At 37.9% G+C, this 18,963-nt stretch overlaps 1 protein-coding gene across 3 annotated transcripts; it reads left to right on the top strand.

Annotated features, from left to right (window-relative positions):
- The first annotated feature begins 1,009 nt into the window (after positions 1-1,009).
- Positions 1,010-18,958, top strand: si:ch211-15d5.11 (oxidation resistance protein 1). 3 transcript variants are annotated; one of them, XM_042500331.1, is made up of 16 exons: positions 1,010-1,094; positions 1,799-2,008; positions 5,038-5,234; positions 5,496-5,575; positions 9,140-9,280; positions 9,752-9,922; positions 11,069-11,200; positions 11,283-11,467; positions 11,554-11,936; positions 12,933-13,092; positions 14,433-14,631; positions 14,822-14,938; positions 16,580-16,732; positions 16,828-16,923; positions 17,721-17,794; positions 17,915-18,958. In XM_042500331.1, the coding sequence occupies exons 2-16, from the start codon at positions 1,908-1,910 to the stop codon at positions 18,048-18,050; spliced, it is 2,325 nt and encodes a 774-aa protein (XP_042356265.1). In that variant the 5' UTR covers positions 1,010-1,094; positions 1,799-1,907; the 3' UTR covers positions 18,051-18,958. The 3 variants fall into 3 exon arrangements, with proteins under 3 accessions (XP_042356265.1, XP_042356264.1, XP_042356266.1); XM_042500330.1 differs by having other exon boundaries at positions 9,749-9,922; XM_042500332.1 differs by lacking the exons at positions 1,010-1,094; positions 1,799-2,008; positions 5,038-5,234; positions 5,496-5,575 and adding an exon at positions 5,762-5,805 and having other exon boundaries at positions 9,749-9,922.
- Positions 18,959-18,963: the final 5 nt, after the last annotated feature.

Raw genomic sequence — 18,963 nt, 5'->3', positions numbered from 1 at the left:
TGCACTATGTACTTGTACTTGTGTGTGTGTGTGTGTGTGTGTGTGTATTGACAGTTATACATGACCTTCTTAGGCGTTCTTTGATACTAGTTTCAAAGAAACTTGGAACTTGAATCTTGAAAAAATCTACATATCAAAAATAAAAAGTACACAATTTTAAAAAGAACTTACATTTTTAGCCGGTTTAGAAATGCAGCAGCCTTATTTTTAAAAAATCACAATGATGTCATTTGATTTTAGACATAAATTAGACATGTATAAGAGTCTTTTTGCTACTACATTGTTACTTGTAGGCCTAAGACAAAATAAATATCCATTTAACCCTTCAGCAACAACTAGGCCTACAAGTTTTATGGGTGGGGAATGTTTAAAGATGGGGGAAAAATCGATATAGCGCAATATTGCGGTATTTTCTTGGGATGCTAAGGGTTGTTTTTTTATTCGATTTTTTATTAATATTGCAAATACAAATTAAAATGTTGGTAGCCGACTAGAATAGTAAAACCAGTTGCTTTTCAGTACCATATAGGCTCAATCTTGCAGCAATAAAAATGACTGAAGTGAGATATCTAGACTGAGATGTTAGTTGCCCATAATTGTGAACAGTGTTTGCATTTGAATAAAGTAATAAATTGAAATGCCATTTTAGTCAATATTAAATTAAAAAGAGATACATCAACAAATAAATATGATCAAGAACAATGAAAAAATGAATGACTATGAAATAAATCCATGAAAAAATAAATAATAATGTCTATATTTTATTACTTATTTATATAACAAGGCGTATAATAAGTAATAAGTACACAATATACAATATAATAATGATAATCAATAAAAAAAATAAGAAAATAAAAGAGAAAGGTTAATGAGATCAGATGTCTGAAAACACAAGATAATCACTCCCATCTACTTCCGCCTTCGCTGTTGTAGAGGAGGGAACTATCTTGACAATCGGCGCGACGGCCCTTTAAGCAGTGGGCGGAGCGTGAATATTGAACTTGTAACTGTTGTCTGCAGTGATATCACAACACTGCAATATGAGGACGCGCTCATATGACCGCCACCCAGCTCCATCCCTGGGCGAGACACAGGTCAGTAAGGAAACCGCTTAGTTTACCTCATGCTCCCATGAATTCTTCATCTCTGCGGTGCTGCTGATGTCATTTTTTCTGCAATAGCAGCAGTCTCGATCATTCTGTGATGTCGTCTAAAATGCTGACTTCCTCCACGATGATTGTTGCACCCCCATGGATTTACAGGAAGCAAATTGTGGTCATTCTTTTAATCATATTAGCATATGAGTGAGGAGCTATTGGATGATGCAGGATAATGCTAAACTAACGCCGTTGTTGCCGTTAATTCAGAGATGACAGCTAATTCACCACCCAAAAGGGGTGTGAACCTTGTAATGCCGTATGAGTTGCCGAAATTTGACTTTTGCCGGAGGTGGTCAGATGCATTCCTATGTCCTGATATGATCATAGTGTTAGGTAATGTCTAAATACAGCAGTGCGCTGTTTAAAGCTATCTAATCCATTAAGAAGCACCATATTAATGAGTAATAATAATTTACATCACATGATTATGGAAATATTAAGCTACTGGAAATGAGCAACCTTGGACCACAAGCACTGATTGCAAGCACACACACTAATAATATTGATTGACCGACAACCTGGCTCCATTACTCTGCTCCATGTCTAGCTCACTTTCTTATGGGGTCATGTGGCTGCAGATAGAAGTTTGACCATCCCTGAAAATCAGCCTACATCTTATGACTTCCTGTCTTGTGTAGGTGTAACTGGAGCAAAAGGTAGGCATGGGGAATAAAAGGAGGAGGAAGGATGCCAGCTGAGCCCCTCATCTGTCTGCAGCCGCTGTCAAGGTAAAGAAAAAGACAGAAAATGGCTCAGTCCATGAGGAGGCCGGAGACTCTGGGAGCCATGGACCACGAGCCCCAGAGGGACAAGACCAGAACCAGCTATTTTGGCAACGTCAAGACCAGGTCAGGCTTCTCAATACATGGATTACTGAAGAGAAAACAAAAGGGGAAAGCTCTAAGCAGACATGTGACGAGTTTGGCTGGCATTTACATCTCAGATTTATAAGCACGCCACAATTCAGTCTTTCATTATTCTAATAACAAGGGTAACATGTCCAGATTATCACTAAGCATGTGTCATGCCAGGCTGCAATACATGGAGGATTTTCTTTTTTTTTCTTTTTTTTTTTTTTAGCATAATATGCACATTTTCGTTAACTGGTTTCAACCACTGTCACTGAAGGACACTGAACGACATCCATTGCACAGACAACTCCCACTCCCCCTATAAATAACTCTGATTGGACTGTGATGCTGCTCTATACAGCTATTCACACTTCAGATATTCGAAACAATTAATCATTGAATCCTTGCTATTAGAGAGGAAATCCACCCTAACACAGAATTTATATTAAAGTGTGGACATTCATGTTTGACTTAAGGAGCAGTATTTGTGCAGAAATAATGTAAAACCTAATACCTAACCTAACCTAATTAAGTCTGAATGAAGATCATGAGATATGGTTAAAAACTACAAACACTAGTAAATTGATCTTTAAGTTTAGGTTATTTTGCTGGATTTTAAGATGTGTACATTTGCTGCTTTTGTTTGTCTTATGTGATACAAAATTGAATGTCTTTGGAGTTTTCACTGTTTGTTAGCCAAAACAAGCAATCTGAAGATGACACCTTAGGTTTTCATTATATCTGATACCCGTTTCATCACCTTGTTGCAGTGAAGTGGACTCTAGGCACATGACTTTGAATTGAGTCAGACTCGAGTCACAAATTTGACGACTTCAGATTCAACTTGACAAAAACAAAAAAAACACTTGCAACTCAATGTAACATCAATGACTTGACCTCACTCGGACTTCAACCTTTTGACTTGAAAATATTTGATGCCTTCCCTCAAGCCCAAAGATTAAAAAGTATGTTATTTAAAATATGTGCCATGAATTAATTCTACTGAATCAATTTATATTAATGCTATTAATACCCAGCAAGTCAACATTTAATTTCCCAGATTATCCTCTTTGTTTGAACCAATCTGGCAGCATCCAGTCAAGTTACAGGAGAAGACCACGAAGAGGTAATGATACATTACTAAGCAGTTAGAAAAAGTGATAACAAAATTAACTTTGTTCGCGAACAAAAACTTTGTGGTGGTCAACAAAAGACAAATCGCAGTTTGCAAAATGCGCGTGTTGAAGACTGCATGCAGAGATGCAATAACTTCTGAAAAATTTGTTTTAACGAATAAATCTACATTTTAAAATCATTTTTGTAGATTTTATTTTTCAGCCTGTTTGCATTGCATTACTTTTAGTTAATACATTATGACTTGAGCAGAACTCGAAACTCAAAGTTTAGGACTTGAGTCTTGAATTTGGGACTTGTCAGTCTTGACTTGAGACTTATTTCTGACTCACAGAATTATGACTTGGTCCCACCTCAACTTTATTATTTCAGAAACCAACAAGTAGTCAATGATTTGAGAAATTAAGTATCCATTTGTAAGTCTGAACCTGCAGCAGAGACTGTGGAGATCATGGGACATTGGACAGCAATTCAGTTAACTTTAAAATGTCAATCATTAATTTTAATAAGTAAAGTATATTTGTTTAGCATCTGTGTAAAGAAATCCAGTTTGAAGTCACGTGAGATCTTTTCGAAGATCAACAGTTAAGAGCTTTGCAGCAGCGTTTTTGACCACTCGTAAACTCAATTCAGTTCAAAAAACTTTGTCTGTGAAGAGCAATTTGCTAACTCAAGTAGAGCATCACAGAAATACAACACAGGAAAAAACACACACACACACCCAGGGATGTCTTGCTACCATTAAGTAAGAAAAGCAGCAAGTTAAGTAATATTCTTCAGCAGTTCCTGCTCAGCGTCTTACTGATGAGAATGAAACAAGAACGTCTGTTTTGTCAGAATTAAGCTGAAGAAAATTAGCAGCAGTCCAATTTTGAATAGGATTTAGGCAGTCATGGTAAATAGACAGTCTGTTGTGTTTTAAGGGTTAAAGACGATATTTTTATTTTCAACAAAATTAAAAACAGTTACTCCGTAATAGAAAGCCAAAAAACTGGAGGGCTTCTTGAAACTAGTAATAGTACAACAAAGCACAAAAAAGATGGTGTTCTTTGGTGAAGGACATGAACAAACTGAAAAAACAGAGAGGAACCAAGGCACTCGTCTTAAAGCAGTAAGTTGAAATACTTCCTGAAGCTGGACGCCAAAACGTGTTAAAGTATCTATTGTTTTTTAATCTAGTTCTAATAAAAACGGTAGATAATTCAACGCATTTTGGCATTATGAAGTATCTATTGTTTTTTAGTAGTAGTGGTACTTTCCTGTTTTTTCTATTTACTCCATAATATTTAAAAGGCCTAAACTGGTGCATAAAATTCACCATAACAGGAAATTAAGTGAATATTTTCATTATTGATTAGACTATCAGTTATATATTTGAACAATGTTATGAGCTGTAACTTATGACATGCTTTCAGTGTTTTTTAGAAAACATTCAGACTTAATGTGTGTGCAGATGTGTAACCTGCATAAAGGGACAGTTCCCCCCAAATAGAAAACAGACAAACATAGCTTGCTAGCTTACCTTACAGCTCAGTAGAGGAGCACGCCATTAATTTTCACATCTCACACTGTCAGGAGCACAAGCCTGTCATCCATGAGTAGATGCATGCTTCCTTTTTTGTAGTTTGGTAGACAGAAAATAGTTCTGACATGAAACTGCTCACAACAAAGTCTGTGGATTATCTTGAGTAACTGGGTCATGATTTATGGAAAGAGACATTGCTGCTGAGTTTGTCAGATGTCTGCCAGATATCTCCAACACTCGGCAACTCACGTCAAAACAGTCTAGACTGATAAAAGCACTGGAGATAAGAGGAAAAATAAGTATTTTGATTTAGGGTGAACTGCTCCTTTAAATATATTTGCATCTGTTTTTTCCTGCTCTCTCTCAGGCTCGGTTCTAAGCTTCCTCCTGGCGTCTCTCAGCCTCCACAGTTCGCTAAGCGGCCTTGGGAGACTCAACCTCAGGCCCGAGTGATGCAGGAGCCTGCAGCCAGCAGCCAGCGTCAGCACCAAGTGACCGTGGGCCGGCCTCTCAACCACACCCCTCACATCAGAAACCCCAAACTGCGACAGTACTACCTGCAAGGTGAGCCTGCAGCGTGCTTCAGTGAGCAGGCTGTTTGCATTAAGTGGAGGCAAATTGTGGGATGAACTTGAGTTGGAATTTACATTTTATAATTCTCACAGGGAGCCTGGTGGCCATCTCTTTGCATAAAGCTATTTTCATACAGAGAGGAACGGCAGGCACATGAGCTGGAGTGTTTTAAACCTGTTAGGAAAGGAAGTCTGCCTCCTGATACTTGTGCTGTGCTCAGGATGTTTTGTCATTATTCGTTTTTACTCACAGGGACTTCATGGGATCTAAACAATGCTGCGGTGAAGCAGGAGCTTATGAGTGGAGCATCAGATGACAGCACAAGCAGCAGGGTGAGTCACATGTTTTTGTTTTTGACTTTTCAGACTATATTGTTCATATTGTGTGCATTGAGCAACACAGCTTGTAGGAACAAGTTAGAGGAAGTTGGGAAGCAACGGACAGACAGTGGATTTATTGCTGCATATATCATCTTTGCTAGAGGGAAGCATTTGGCGGCTGGTAATTAGTGTCACAATTTATGGTCATGGAAGAGTTGATAAAGACCGTCCAAGGTTCAGAGGTGAGTGTCAGAGTCGTCCGTGAGCACCATGGGAAAACAGAGTCTCTTTCAGAGTCTCTACGACAAATACAGCCGGAGGAATGTATATTCAGACGTTTATTCAAAGGTATTTATCAGCTGGATTTTTGATATTGCTGCTGATTTGTTCAATATGTAAGCAAGGGTTGATTTCTCTATTATCATGAAGCTGCAAGGGGTGTCAGTGCTTATTACTAAGTGCTCTAGTCTGATTTGTTTGACCTTTGCCTGGAAACCTGTGATATTTTCATTGTTATTTTTCTTCCTTCCTTTCTTTTTCAAGTCAGTAACATTTGCTGCTTCTGTTTAAGATATATGGATTTTTTTGAGCTGAAGACAAATCACATGCAGTATATTCAGTTGCCAGTTTATTAGGTGCACCAAGCTAAAACTACTGCACTCTAACATAACAGTTATAATGTTCAGTTTTACAGATGTGTTGATTCAACTTAAAGTATTTTATGATGAGTGTATGTTGAGATTGAAAGTAGAGATTTTAGCAACACATCCTTCTTTTTCCAAATAATTTATTGAAACAAGACGGTGATACATGGAACAAGTAGGAAGCGTTTAGTATCTTGAAGAATTTTCAGCCTATATATATATATATATATATATATATATATATATATATATATATATATATATATATATATATATATATATATATATATATATATATATATGTATATGTATATGTATGTATATATATATATATAGAATGCTAATAAAAGTAACATGAGTAATGATACATGTAAAAAATATAAATAAGGAAAAGGAGAGTTATTATTATTGTTGTTATTATATCATTATTATTATTATTATTATTATTATTATTATTATTATTATTATTATTATTATTCAATAGTAGTACTATTGAAAACCTCAAGGGGTCACAGCAAGCGCACAGATGCACATCTTTGTATACACATAATCTAAGGGATCTTATACAGGGTCTTAAGGTGAACAACTACAGTGACACTTCAGGGGGAAGAAGGGATTTCAGCAGAAGAGGAAATTTTCTTACAGGCAGTTAAAGAGGCGAAGGCGATAATTTAATTTTAATAATTGTTCTACTGTTTTTTTTTGTTGGGTTTTTTTTTTTCAACTATTGAGCAGCTTGTGTTTGTTCAAACACACACACAAAATTTATGCTTAGACAATTACACACACACACACACACACACACACACAGCTCCAGACATATCCACATGCTCATTCCCACACAAAAGCACACAGTTTTTCTGTGGTCACATAATCTGTCAGGCGTCAGTAATCTGATTTAGGTCAATGGATCCATCTGTTAGTGGATGACTGATGCTTCACTTCCACTGTTTCAAACTATAATTTATATTATTCACAGGTTCCGATCCAACCTGATGTAACTGTCAAACTGATTTAGAGTTGAAGCACGCAGTGAGATCTGCACAACAAATGGCAGTCAGTATTTGGGTTTGTAGCTTTTATTTGACTGAACGTTGTTTTCTACCTTGTGTCGAGCCGCAGTTCAACTCGTAAAGATGTTACTGCAGCTGATAGTAGCTACACACTACAGATGTACTCATTTGTTTGTGAAATTTGTAATATTGATTTGGAGACATGGATAGTTAACTAGCCAGTCTTGTTGATACATACTGCCAGATTATAGTGAGTAGAGCACAGAGTAAATAGTGAGTGGTTTACATACAGTTTGTCATGGAATTTCTAACTTCGGTATATGCCTTGAAAAATATCGATAATCATTAACATTTTTTGATGACATGGGGAAAACTGAGTTTTTATTAAAAGATAGACATAACAAGGCAGAAAACAATAGAATGATTGTAGTCAACATTAACATTAAGAGAGAGAGAGAGAAAGTGCAGCCGATGCCGATGTATCAACTGCAGAAAATGAGTACTAAAACTGTTTCAAATATTCAGGAACAATATGTATCAACAAATTGATATTTTAGAAAAAAATAGTCAGTCATATGCAACATTTTTGTTATTGAAGCATATTAGCATAATTAATAATAATAATTATAATAATAACAATTATAGCTTTGTGGCTCATTGCAGACTAATAATCTGTCCCCTTGATAATAGTCTACAATAGTTTTTGAATAAAGGGGTATTTTTGAGGTGCTTTCCCGTCAGTTTTAATAAGGAATGAAGTTCAATTTTGTTCATTTACTCAAGATTTAAAAAATAATACTATAACTGTGACTATAGAAAGCTATATATGTCTGTATATTCCCAGAATGACTTCTAGAAACAACAATTATGAAATGGCTGTTTTCCCAGAAGGAAAGCTTTTAGTAGCCTCATTGATTAATTTCCTGCAGGTGCCCCATTTGAGATATTGAAGGTTCCTCTAGCAACACTTTTCCATGAAATTTCACGGACCAATAACATTTTTTTTCTCCCTTGTCCCACTTGCCCAGCATTTTTCAAACATATCAGATTCAACTTCAACACACACGAAGAGAGAGAAAGAGTGCAGGGACAAAACAGAGAAACATACACGATGTCAACGAAATGTCACACAGCGACACATATTAGAGCTTTATGTTGCTTTGACAGCTACAGAAAATAGATTTACTGTCATGTTAGATTACATGGTAGGTTATCCACCGAAGATTATTTTAACAATACATTCCATGTAACATTTTTTACAAAGCTTTTATAAAACTTAAAATTATTTTTACTAATTTCATGCCTTTTCCAGGGCTGGAAAATGAAACTTTGGAATTCCAGAATCAGAATCAGACATTTATTATCAGTATTATCAGTATTATCGTTGCAGTCACTCTGATGCCAATCATAGAGGATCACAGAAAGTAGAAATAAGCACCAGCACAATGTGAAAACATATAATTGAAATACAGTAATAATAAAGACAATTACCATTAGTATGGAAATATTTAAGAATTATAAGTAAGTATAACGTGCTGAGTATGCAAAGTGTTTAAAAATTCAAAACTGTGCCGAATGCTACAATGCAATGTGTAAAATTAGCACGTAAAGTTAGATATATAATATTTGTCTGTAATGCTACAATGTACAACAGGAATATACATGAGTAAAAAGAATAATAAGAATATATATTTTTCTTAATTTTCATAATATCCAGGTTTTCCATGACAGTTAGAACCGAGTAGTAAACCCCCAAGTGAACAAGGCTCCTTAAAGTTTTTTAACGCTGTCCTAGCTCAAAGTGTTTAGGTTGCTGGATGCATCGGGATGGATGCAAATGATCTCATGCATGAATAAAGAAAAACTTCTGGTGTGTGATCAGAACTTCCACGAAACATTTTCTTGCATTGGTGTTTCAGGGTCTCCCTGGAGACACGGTGTTCAGCATCTCGTCTCGGTTCAACAGTAACGGTACGTCCTCAGCAGATGAGGGCAAAATGGGTCAACGTCCCTCCATTTCAACTTCACCCTCCGCGTCTGCTACCCTTATCCAGAAAGAGGTAAGAGTGAACTGTAAGCACATAATGGCACCTGACATGTGAAGCCCTCTCAAAGTGCGCATATTGCATGTGTAAAACGATATAATTTACATGTTTTTATCCTACCATTTTTAACTTGATTTGCAAAACAAAACATTTTCTCTGTCGGTCTGATGACTTCAGCTTAGAGTAGTTTCAAGCAGGAAGTGTGTTGATCCATCTTAAACCTATTCCGGCAACCTCAGCAAGAAATCTGTCCTTGTAAGAAAACTCGGACTGATAATGCACAACATGTACTCTTCAGCCATTTTAATGCAACTGTAAAAATCTGCCACCAGCCCTCATGTGTGACATGGAGCTAAGATGTGACTACAAACAAAGAGAGGAGGGGAAATGTTGGCCTGTAGAAAGAGGAAGTAGTCACTCCTGTCACTGGGCTGTATCTATTTTAATGTCAGAGCTATTCTTATCATGGCTTCCATTCTGAAGCAGCTGGTCGTCCCGAAGGGAAAAAACACTTCCACCAGTCAAGGATCATCTCAACCAGAACTGGATGTTGATCCTAAACAGAAGCGAGAGGCCGAGGCGGATCCTGCGTGTTTGGAAACACTTGCTGCTCAACCTCAGCCACCCTCACCAGAGGCAGAATATGACAAACTACTGGTAAGACAAAACTACTTCCTTTACTGCACTTCATGTACTTTAGAAAACACTACGTTTGCATTATTTTAATATATTAATGTTTAGAAGTAAAGAAAATACAAAAATGTCTGAGTTTTTAGCAGTTGACTAAAGTGATTTCCCCTCTAAGCTCTGTGTGTAGATATAAACGGCACATTTTAAAGGGATAGTTCAGATTTTTTGAAGTGGAGTTGTATGGGGTACTTATCTATAGTCAGTGTATTATAAACAGTAGATGTCAGTTGCCACGCCCCCAGTTTGGAGAGGCAGGCTAAAAATGTTGATATAATTTTAAGTGTACGCTATATTAAAAGTATTTTCACTGTTTAATCTTTCTGCCAGATGGCCATTTCCAACGGGGAAGCAGTGTCAGATTCCCATCATAACTACCAGACTCTGTTGACAAAAACAGTAATTTTAGCTCGCTGAGCACAGGAGATGCTGATCTACGCTGCCTCGATCAGTTTGTTTTATTGTGTGACTTTGGTGAACCTAAACTATTTTTTTTCTAACACCAAACTCACACAATCACACAAAAAAACAGATTGATCAAGGCCGTGGTCGACCAGCAGCTCCTGTGTTCAACAGTGTTTAATCACTATTTTTCTCAGTGGAGTCTGGCTTTGGCTGCATTTTCCTGTTGGAAATCACTGTCTGACATTTAGTAGAAAATACTCTCAATAAAGCATGCACTTTAACTGATATTTTAGGTAGGACTTCTTTAGGTGGTTTAAAATGTGTTTTGTAGCACAGCAGCAATATTGCTTAGCTTCAGACTGCAGCCTTCTTCTCCAAACTGGTGCTGTGCTGACTGATATCCACTGTATGTTAAATAATGTCTGTGGATTATTACCCCATACAACCCCATTTTAAAAACAGCTCAACTATGCCTTTAAGGTAACAAAAAAACTTAGATTCTTATTTTCAGGTGATTATACACTTAGGAAACCATAGTTATAAATATTATATTCTATTTCTGCCAATAGATCCCCCTAAATCCTACACACTGGACCTTTTCTTCATTGTTTGTCAGTAAAAAAAAGCTGATATCAACTAATAGCTACAGCTCTTGTTTTATCATAAAGTATATTTTGTCTTTAATGCGGATACAATATGTGATGCTGACAGGATGTGGAGGCGGTGCCGATGCCTGATGGACAGCTGTGTTTACTGGCTCTGCCCCCAGAGTGCTGTCAGGGGGAGGGCCCTGAGGCCATGCCATACCTCAAACTGTTTTGCCGCTACATTACCGACCGTAAGGTGGGTGTGATCAACGGTTACATAATTCACGTCATCAGACAGACATCTGTGAGGTAACATCAGCGCCCACTGTCTCTGTTAGGGTGTGGTTTCAGGCATCCTGCTGGTGACATCGAATAAGATCTTCTTTGACCCGTGTAAGACGCACGCTCTGGTGAAGGAACACGGCTGTGAGGAATACCTGCTGTCCTGCTCTGTTGACAATCTGGCCTCGGTCTCCTTCTTCTCTGACATCTCACATGTTCACTTCAGCACCTCCCAGCAGAGGTCAGCAATGATTCACTGCTCCTAAACAACACACACAGACTGTTACAGGAGAGTCTTTATTCCCTCTTTTATTCTTTTCTTATTAGGAGAAAAGGAAAGAAAATTTTCCAGAAGTTGAAAACCACCAAAAGCCGAGCAGGCGGCCTCCCAAACCCAAAGGCAGAGTCGTTGCCGGCTCTGGTGTCTGTGGCTCCGTCAGATTTGTCCAGTCTGGCACTGAGCCTGACCAGAGAGGTTTCTGCGGAGGAGGAGGAGGCAGAGAGCAGAGACATGGCGGAGGCTGAGGTGGAGCTTGATAGCAGTCCTCTGGAGGTGCTGTCAGAGGCGTCTGTGGGCAGCCTGGGAGTGGCAGTCCTGAGCAGCGCAGCCACCTTCTGCTGTGGAGGTCAAGAGACGGCGAGTAAAATGAAGACGGAGCTGCTGCACACTGATGAAACGGGGAAGTCCTCTGTGAAGAGTCAGACTGCAGGTGAGCATCTGAAAAATGGTTTATTTTCTTGTTTTAAGGGTCCCATATCATGCAAATGTTTTGTTATTATTTTTATTTTGGGTTTCTACTTGAACATGTTTACATGTTTTAACCACTTTAAACCTGGATGGACATCTGTTTTTTTGTGCTGCATTCAGGCGCCTTTCACAAGTATTTAAACCTTCGAAACGTGAGCATTTCTCTTCAAAAACATTGGAAAATGCAATAAGAAAATTTTGAGCCATTGGTAAAAGGTGACAAGAAAACAACCTGAAAATATATTTTTTTAGAAAAAGCAAGAAAAGAGAGATAGTGAGAGTATTAAAATAATTAGGGAAACTATATTTATTATTGGAATTGTGAATTTTCAAGGTCATTTATTTCCTTGTTTGTTTTTGTTTTTTATCTCCCCCCTTTTTTTTGCAATTTCTATGGTAATTTTCTTGTAACATTTTACTAATTTGTTGCTAATTGTGGGTCATTTCTTTTTAAGTTGCTCGTTACCATCCTTCCATGTTTTTGAAAGAAATCAAGCAAATTATGCTCAGTGTTCAAAAACACTTTTTTCCAGCATTGTCTGCCTGAGTATATCTGTATTGACCTTGTTTCTGTTTGCTCACATCCCAAAAAAGCCCAGTCTGCTCTGATCGCTCAGTGTTTCCGGGTCTTCCCCATCTGCGCTCCTGGCTCTATTGCAGCTGGGGATGGACTGTAATGGCACTGTAGCAACAGTTTCTTCTTTAATATAGTATAGTTGTGGCATACCACTTCACAGTCCTTGTTTTAAAGGTACAGTTTCTGAATATGGACTGTGTGCATTTTTCTGTGGATTGGGCATTTTCATACCGAAACAGCATTTGTATAGCAATTAGACCTGCTTTGTATGAAAAGAAGACTTGGAAATATAACTATTATATTATTATATAATAGTACTATTATATGGGACTTTTAATTTTCCTCACCGTGAGTGAACCCTTTCTCTCTGTTTGTTTTCAGCGCCTCGGAGGTCATCAGCAGGAAGTCCTGGGAGTCTGATGTTTGTGCGGCTGCGGGTTCAGCCATCTGCAGGAAAGAAAAAGAGTGCAGGAGGCCTTCACCTGGGGTCGGCCAAAACTTTACCAAGAAGGGACTCCTGGCTGGCCCTTTCTCAAGAGAGGTACAGTAACTAATGACAGAAAAATGCACATGGACCAGAAATGTAACCCTCTGGACCCTGGATCATCATCACTTTTGTTGCGCTGTGTTCAGATGCCTTTAAGCAGAAGAGTCTGCTTAAACATATGGTGATTGTACATTGATAAAATGAGATTAAATGGGAGCTGATGAATAGAACAAAAAGGTTGGTGCAATGCTTACATTTGTTATGTGATTTATGTATCATGTTTCCATATGAGCAGTTGAGGATGAAGTACCTGAAAGCCATACTTGAGTATAAGTACAGATATCTTACCAGAAAATGACTCTGGTAGAAGTTGAAGTCCCCTATTAGAATATTACTTAATTAATCTAAGTATCGTATATTTTCTGTAATTAAGTAACTAAAGACAAAGACAGAAACTCTCACACACTGTCCTGCTTACTGCTGACATATTTATTGAGTGAAAAAAACTTTGTTTCGGTCTAGCAGACCTTCATCAGCTGATGAAACATCCTTTTTTTTCACTCAATAAATATGTCAGCAGTAAGAAGGACAGTGTGCAAGAGTTTCTCTCTTTGTCTTTAGATTGTTCCCTCCTCTGACGCACCTGTCACACATTAAGATTTTCTTCTGTAATTAAGTATCCAAAGTAATTTTACAATATTATGTATTGAAAGTAAAAGTACAAGTAATTGCTGTTAATAAAAACAGCAAGCGGTCAGAATTATAAAATGTATTTCTTTGTAGCATACGCTACCTTAAAAATAGGGTGTACATTACACTTAAAGAAACACATGGCGTTCTCCACTTCACTTCAACTTAAAAGATTTAAAGAGCAAAATGCATTTTTTCATTCCCTCCCATTCCTTCATTCGTTCAGCCTTCCTCTCTCCCATTTTCCTCCCTTTACTCATTTTGTAGTAGTAAGATGCTAAGAGGAGGAGTATTGGAGTAAAAGTATGCATTTTATTTGGGAAATGTAGTGGAGTAAAATGCGAATTAGCTCTAAAATATAATCTGGCATGGTGCATCAAATGGTCACATTTATGTTTTAATCTGTACATGGTCCCTTTTTAATAAAATAAATGAATAAAAAAAATATTTAGGAAATGTAGTGGATTAAAGGTTGACATAAATATAAACTAAAGTGAAGAACAGATAATCCCAAAAAATACATAAGCACTATTATTACTTTATTACATCACACCACTGCATATGATTGCATATGGAAATAAAGGTCAATTAAAAGGAAAAAAAGCATGAATAACACTGAAGCGCTCCTCCTGGTCATGTAGGTTTCACCATGTTGACGCAGCTGTTGGAGTTGTTTGTCTGACTGCTTTGTCTTTCCCCTGCAGCTCTGATGAGCTGTACGCCTACCTGACACACTGTCGGCCGGACTTGTGTATACTTGAGGGAGGGGAGGAAGAGGGGGAGGCAGACCGTGACGACGAGGAGTTTGTACTCATTGAGGACAAAGAGGAAGAGGAGGAGGAGGTGGAGGAGGAGGAGGAGGAGGTGTTACAGAGGCACCGCAGCTCAGGAGACGACTGGGAGGTGAGTGGGTTTATTTCAGTCTCCGAGGAGAGATTTACCTGGATGTTGGTGCAAATAATGGAAAAGAACAGGTGTGTTTGTTTGTGAACACACTTGCCTCAAGGTGAGTGTCGTGACGGAGGGAAGTCAAAAATCCCTCATGAACAATCTAGCTTGTTTTGTTTTTAATTCATCAGAGGTTTTCTTTCAGATGGTTTTGATGGAAAAGAGCGGGGATAAGCCGACCCTGGTCATCGACAGGGACCCTGACGGACTCAATAACATCGTGGAGAGCAGCCACATTTTACAAGCTTCACATGTCAGAGAAGTGGGTGATGCACACAAACTCCTCACACACATGCACCTGCTCTTTGTAAACGCATCGCAAAGTTTGTGTCTTATTAGCTCGCTTCAAAATACTAAATCATGTTTCAATCAACATTAAAACTTGTGGAGTGAATAAAAGAACATTTCATGATATTTATTCCATTAAATTTGTTTTATTTTTTATTTACCCACTTCTTAGTTTTAAACTTTAAAAACGATTACTAATGAATAGAAAAAAATCACTTTCACAGGAATTTGTGACCACAAAAGAAACTTCAACTGGACTTTGAGACTTTAGTAATGTATGAATAGGTTGCTAGGAAACATTTGCAGTGCCTTTCAGTCAGATGCAAAACAAATATGTAAGTTAAACACGAAGTCAATGCAACATCTTGAGCTTTGACATAAAAATAACAGTGTCATGTGTAACTTAATCATCAAAAGCTTTTGAAATGTTGGTTTGACTTTGTTTAACTTATTAATGTATACACAAGGGCATATTGGTGTTCTAGAAATAATTCTGATGCAACCTTTACATTATTTTTTATATTAATGTTATTTGTGCATGATTTGAGGTTTATTGTGTTTCAAAAATTTGGTTTCTTTAACAGTCAGGGCATGTCAAAGGTAAATAAAAAATGTGATACTTGTAAATTAAGGTTAGTCTTGACACTATTTTGTTGTAGAACAGAGTCAGTCCTGCAGCGTTGTAATTAAATAGTATTTCAATCAGATATGTCGACTATATATAAGGTTTATTCCTTATTTTCGTATTGCAGGTTCTCTGTCTTTTTTGTGAAATTAGATTTTTTATGTGAGTAAAATTAATTTGACTATAATCCATATTACCTGTTACACCTTTCACTCCATATAGTTTATAGACAGATAGTTTTGTCACTTGGTTCAGACAGCTATTCAGTTAAAAGTTTGCCACACCTTTGAGTTAGGAGGTGTAAATATTCAACCAATCTCTCTGTGAGAACTAGTTTGTGTGGTGCAGGTTTTAATTGACGAATTAAAAAGTCTCCATTTCTTAAACACTTGAGCTACAACTACACCAAGTTAAAAGAACACTTCATCCCCCAAACTATCATTTGTACATCAGTCACTCACACTGTTACATTAAAATTGTGTTGTCTTGCATGCCTCGACAGTGAACAAAGAATCCAAAAAAAGAGAAAAACAGAAAAGAAGAACTGAAGTCATAGCGGCCCATATACTCTCAGTAATTCCCAAATAGCTTTTTCTGACGGTGAAGTGTACAAAAGCGAAACGTATCTGTGCTCTCATCAAACTCAGACTGCATTGAAATAACAATAATTTTCCCTCGCTGAACACACAAGCTGCTGGTCTTCCCCTGCCTCAATCAGTTAGTTTGGATGTGTTATTGTGTGACTTTAGTGAATCTTAGTTAACCCTTTGAAACAGCAAACTTACACAATAACATAAACAAAGTAACTGATCGAGGCAGTGGTAGAAATTTGCAGGAGCCGGTGCAAACAGCTCCAGAGACAGAAGAGAAGAGTACGCTGATTGCTGCAAAGATTTAGACGTCAGCATCTGGCTCTGTTCATATTTATGCTGCTTCCTCCTTAACCCTTATAAATTAGAAATTTCCTCCCATTCTTTAATCTTCTCTCAGCTATGTAAGGAGCTTCCCCCGAGGACAGTTGGCCACAGCTGGCAGCTGACTTACAGTACGTCCCGTCACGGCGCCAGCCTCAAGTCCCTCTACAGAAAACTCGGTGCCACAGACTCCCCTGTGCTTATTGTCATCAAGGATGCGCTTGATGAGGTAAAACACACTTTACATTATAACTAATATCAGTTCTATGTGTTGTAATGTCCTTAAGTTTTAATAGTTTTGCTGCTGTGACTTTTCTTCATCAGATATTCGGGGCCTTTCTCTCGCACCCTCTGAAGCTCAGTGAGACGTTCTACGGCACAGGAGAAACTTTTCTCTTCATGTTGCATCCTCGTTTCAAGGTGAAGCCTGCCTGTTAGTTCAGTTCAGTAAGAAGTCTTGCCTGAGACCAGACCTCTGAATCAGCCCACTCCTTCGAGTTGACTGGTTCTAGCATCATGAAATCATCACATGAAACAACAGTTTCTGAGTTGAAAAACAAGTGCGGCCGGGACCAAGGGTGTAGGTTTCATTTCAACACTGAGGGGACACATATGAAACATATCAAACACAAATGACCTATATTCTTGTTATTTTTTTCTGCATCAGTTTATATTTGAAATGTTTTTAATTTTCTTAAGATAAAAGTCCTCTACTGTTTACACGTTTTTATTGTGAGGAACAAATTCATATGTTCTAAAAGCTGAGGGGGACGTGTCCCCCGCGTCCTCTATGAAATATACACCTATAGCTGGATATAACACCGTTGCCAAGCTGTTTAACTGTTTTACTTCACTCCAGCAAAACAAGTATGTCTGAATGCCTATGCATGAGTGTGGACTTCAGTTGATTCAGTTAGATTCAGACGGATATGTTTATTTCTAGTGACTGGTTAAGGTAAAATCGAATCCCTCTCCCTCGTTGAATGAGCTTGAGTGGAGGCAGTGTTGGACTGACGATGGACATGGAGTGTAACAAGTTGACAATTCTGTCTGATATCAGGCAATCAGAAACCCTCCTATTAAAATTGGTATTGATGCTGCACTAGACACATTAAGCATTTTTCACAACCTCACTTCCTGAATAGATAGTGCCCAAAAGGCTTGAGAGGTGGCAAAAAAACAGTCTTGTGATGATTGATTCTGTCTTCTCTCTGCAGTGCTTCAGATGGACCGGAGAGAACTCCTTTTTTATTAAAGGAGACTTGGACTCTTTTGCCATTGGTGGTGGAAGGTAATGCTTTTTTACCACCTCCTCTCTATTTTGTCTGGAATGTATTTGGCATATTTTGAAAAAAAAAAAAAAAAACTGGATGCACATTTCAGTCATTTTTCTTTGTCTCTTTTTCTGCAGTGGTCACTTTGGTCTGTGGGTGGATGAGAATCTGTACTTGGGGCGCAGCAGCCCCTGCTACACTTTCAACAATTGTTGCCTCTCTGAAACTGATGATTTCAGAGTGATGGAGCTGGAAGTGTGGACATTCGGCTGAAGAACTCCGGAGTTTCTTTTTGACCTCGCCTCGTCGCTACTGATCAGCTTTATCAAGACGGTATTTATCACTGAGCATAAAAAACACAAACGCTCATTCATTTCATGGTAATTTCCATGTAAAGATTCCACAAACTGCTGGATTTATCCGCGTGATTAAGTGCTGTGGATTTTGGTGAACTGAAGTGAACAAGGCTGATCTTGAATGGCTCGATGTCTCGGAGTGGCGCCTTTATGGACTGTTTTATGATTGACTCATTTCAGTGGGTTTGGCAAAAAAAATTAGAACTGAGTTGAGCTTAACTGGATTCTCGGAGACCTCGTTTTTGAAGGAGTGGGTTAGAAGTCACAGAAACTGCACTTTTCTCTTAATGTGAATCAATAACCTCATGATATCTCATTATTTATCATGTGAACATGATGGTCCACCTGTCTATATGGGTAATGCATGTCCCCGCCCTCATAAAACTTCAGATAATGCTGGAAGTTTGAAACACACATTAGTCTTCTTATGAGTAGATTTCTCCGTTGAAACTGGATGCACACAGCTCAAAATCCCACAAATACAAGCTCCCATCATTGGACAACAATCATTTCAGCATCATCAGTGTCATCTTACTTCACTTTGAGAAAAGCTTCTCATTTGAACAACATCTGTACTTGAAAACCATAGCGTTTCATTCATGACTATTCTGAACTCTTCATTTCAAGTGCTGACTCATACACCAATGTGGTTTCTGAACAGGACAGAAAAACCTTTGAATTAATGCAATTTTGTCTCAATTCAGCTGTATCCGTAATAACATGCTCTCACTCTGGAAGCCAGATCTACTTTGCTTACGTTGTACGGTATCGTAGATTAGTTTAAAAAATTAATAAAAATCAGCACAAATATTTAAACTCTAAAAACTTCT

Source organism: Plectropomus leopardus, chromosome 14 (genome assembly GCF_008729295.1).
Source record: "Plectropomus leopardus isolate mb chromosome 14, YSFRI_Pleo_2.0, whole genome shotgun sequence".
Taxonomy (NCBI): Eukaryota; Metazoa; Chordata; class Actinopteri; order Perciformes; family Serranidae; genus Plectropomus; species Plectropomus leopardus.
Note: the sequence above shows the minus strand (reverse complement) of the source record. Positions and strands in the feature narration are given on the sequence as shown.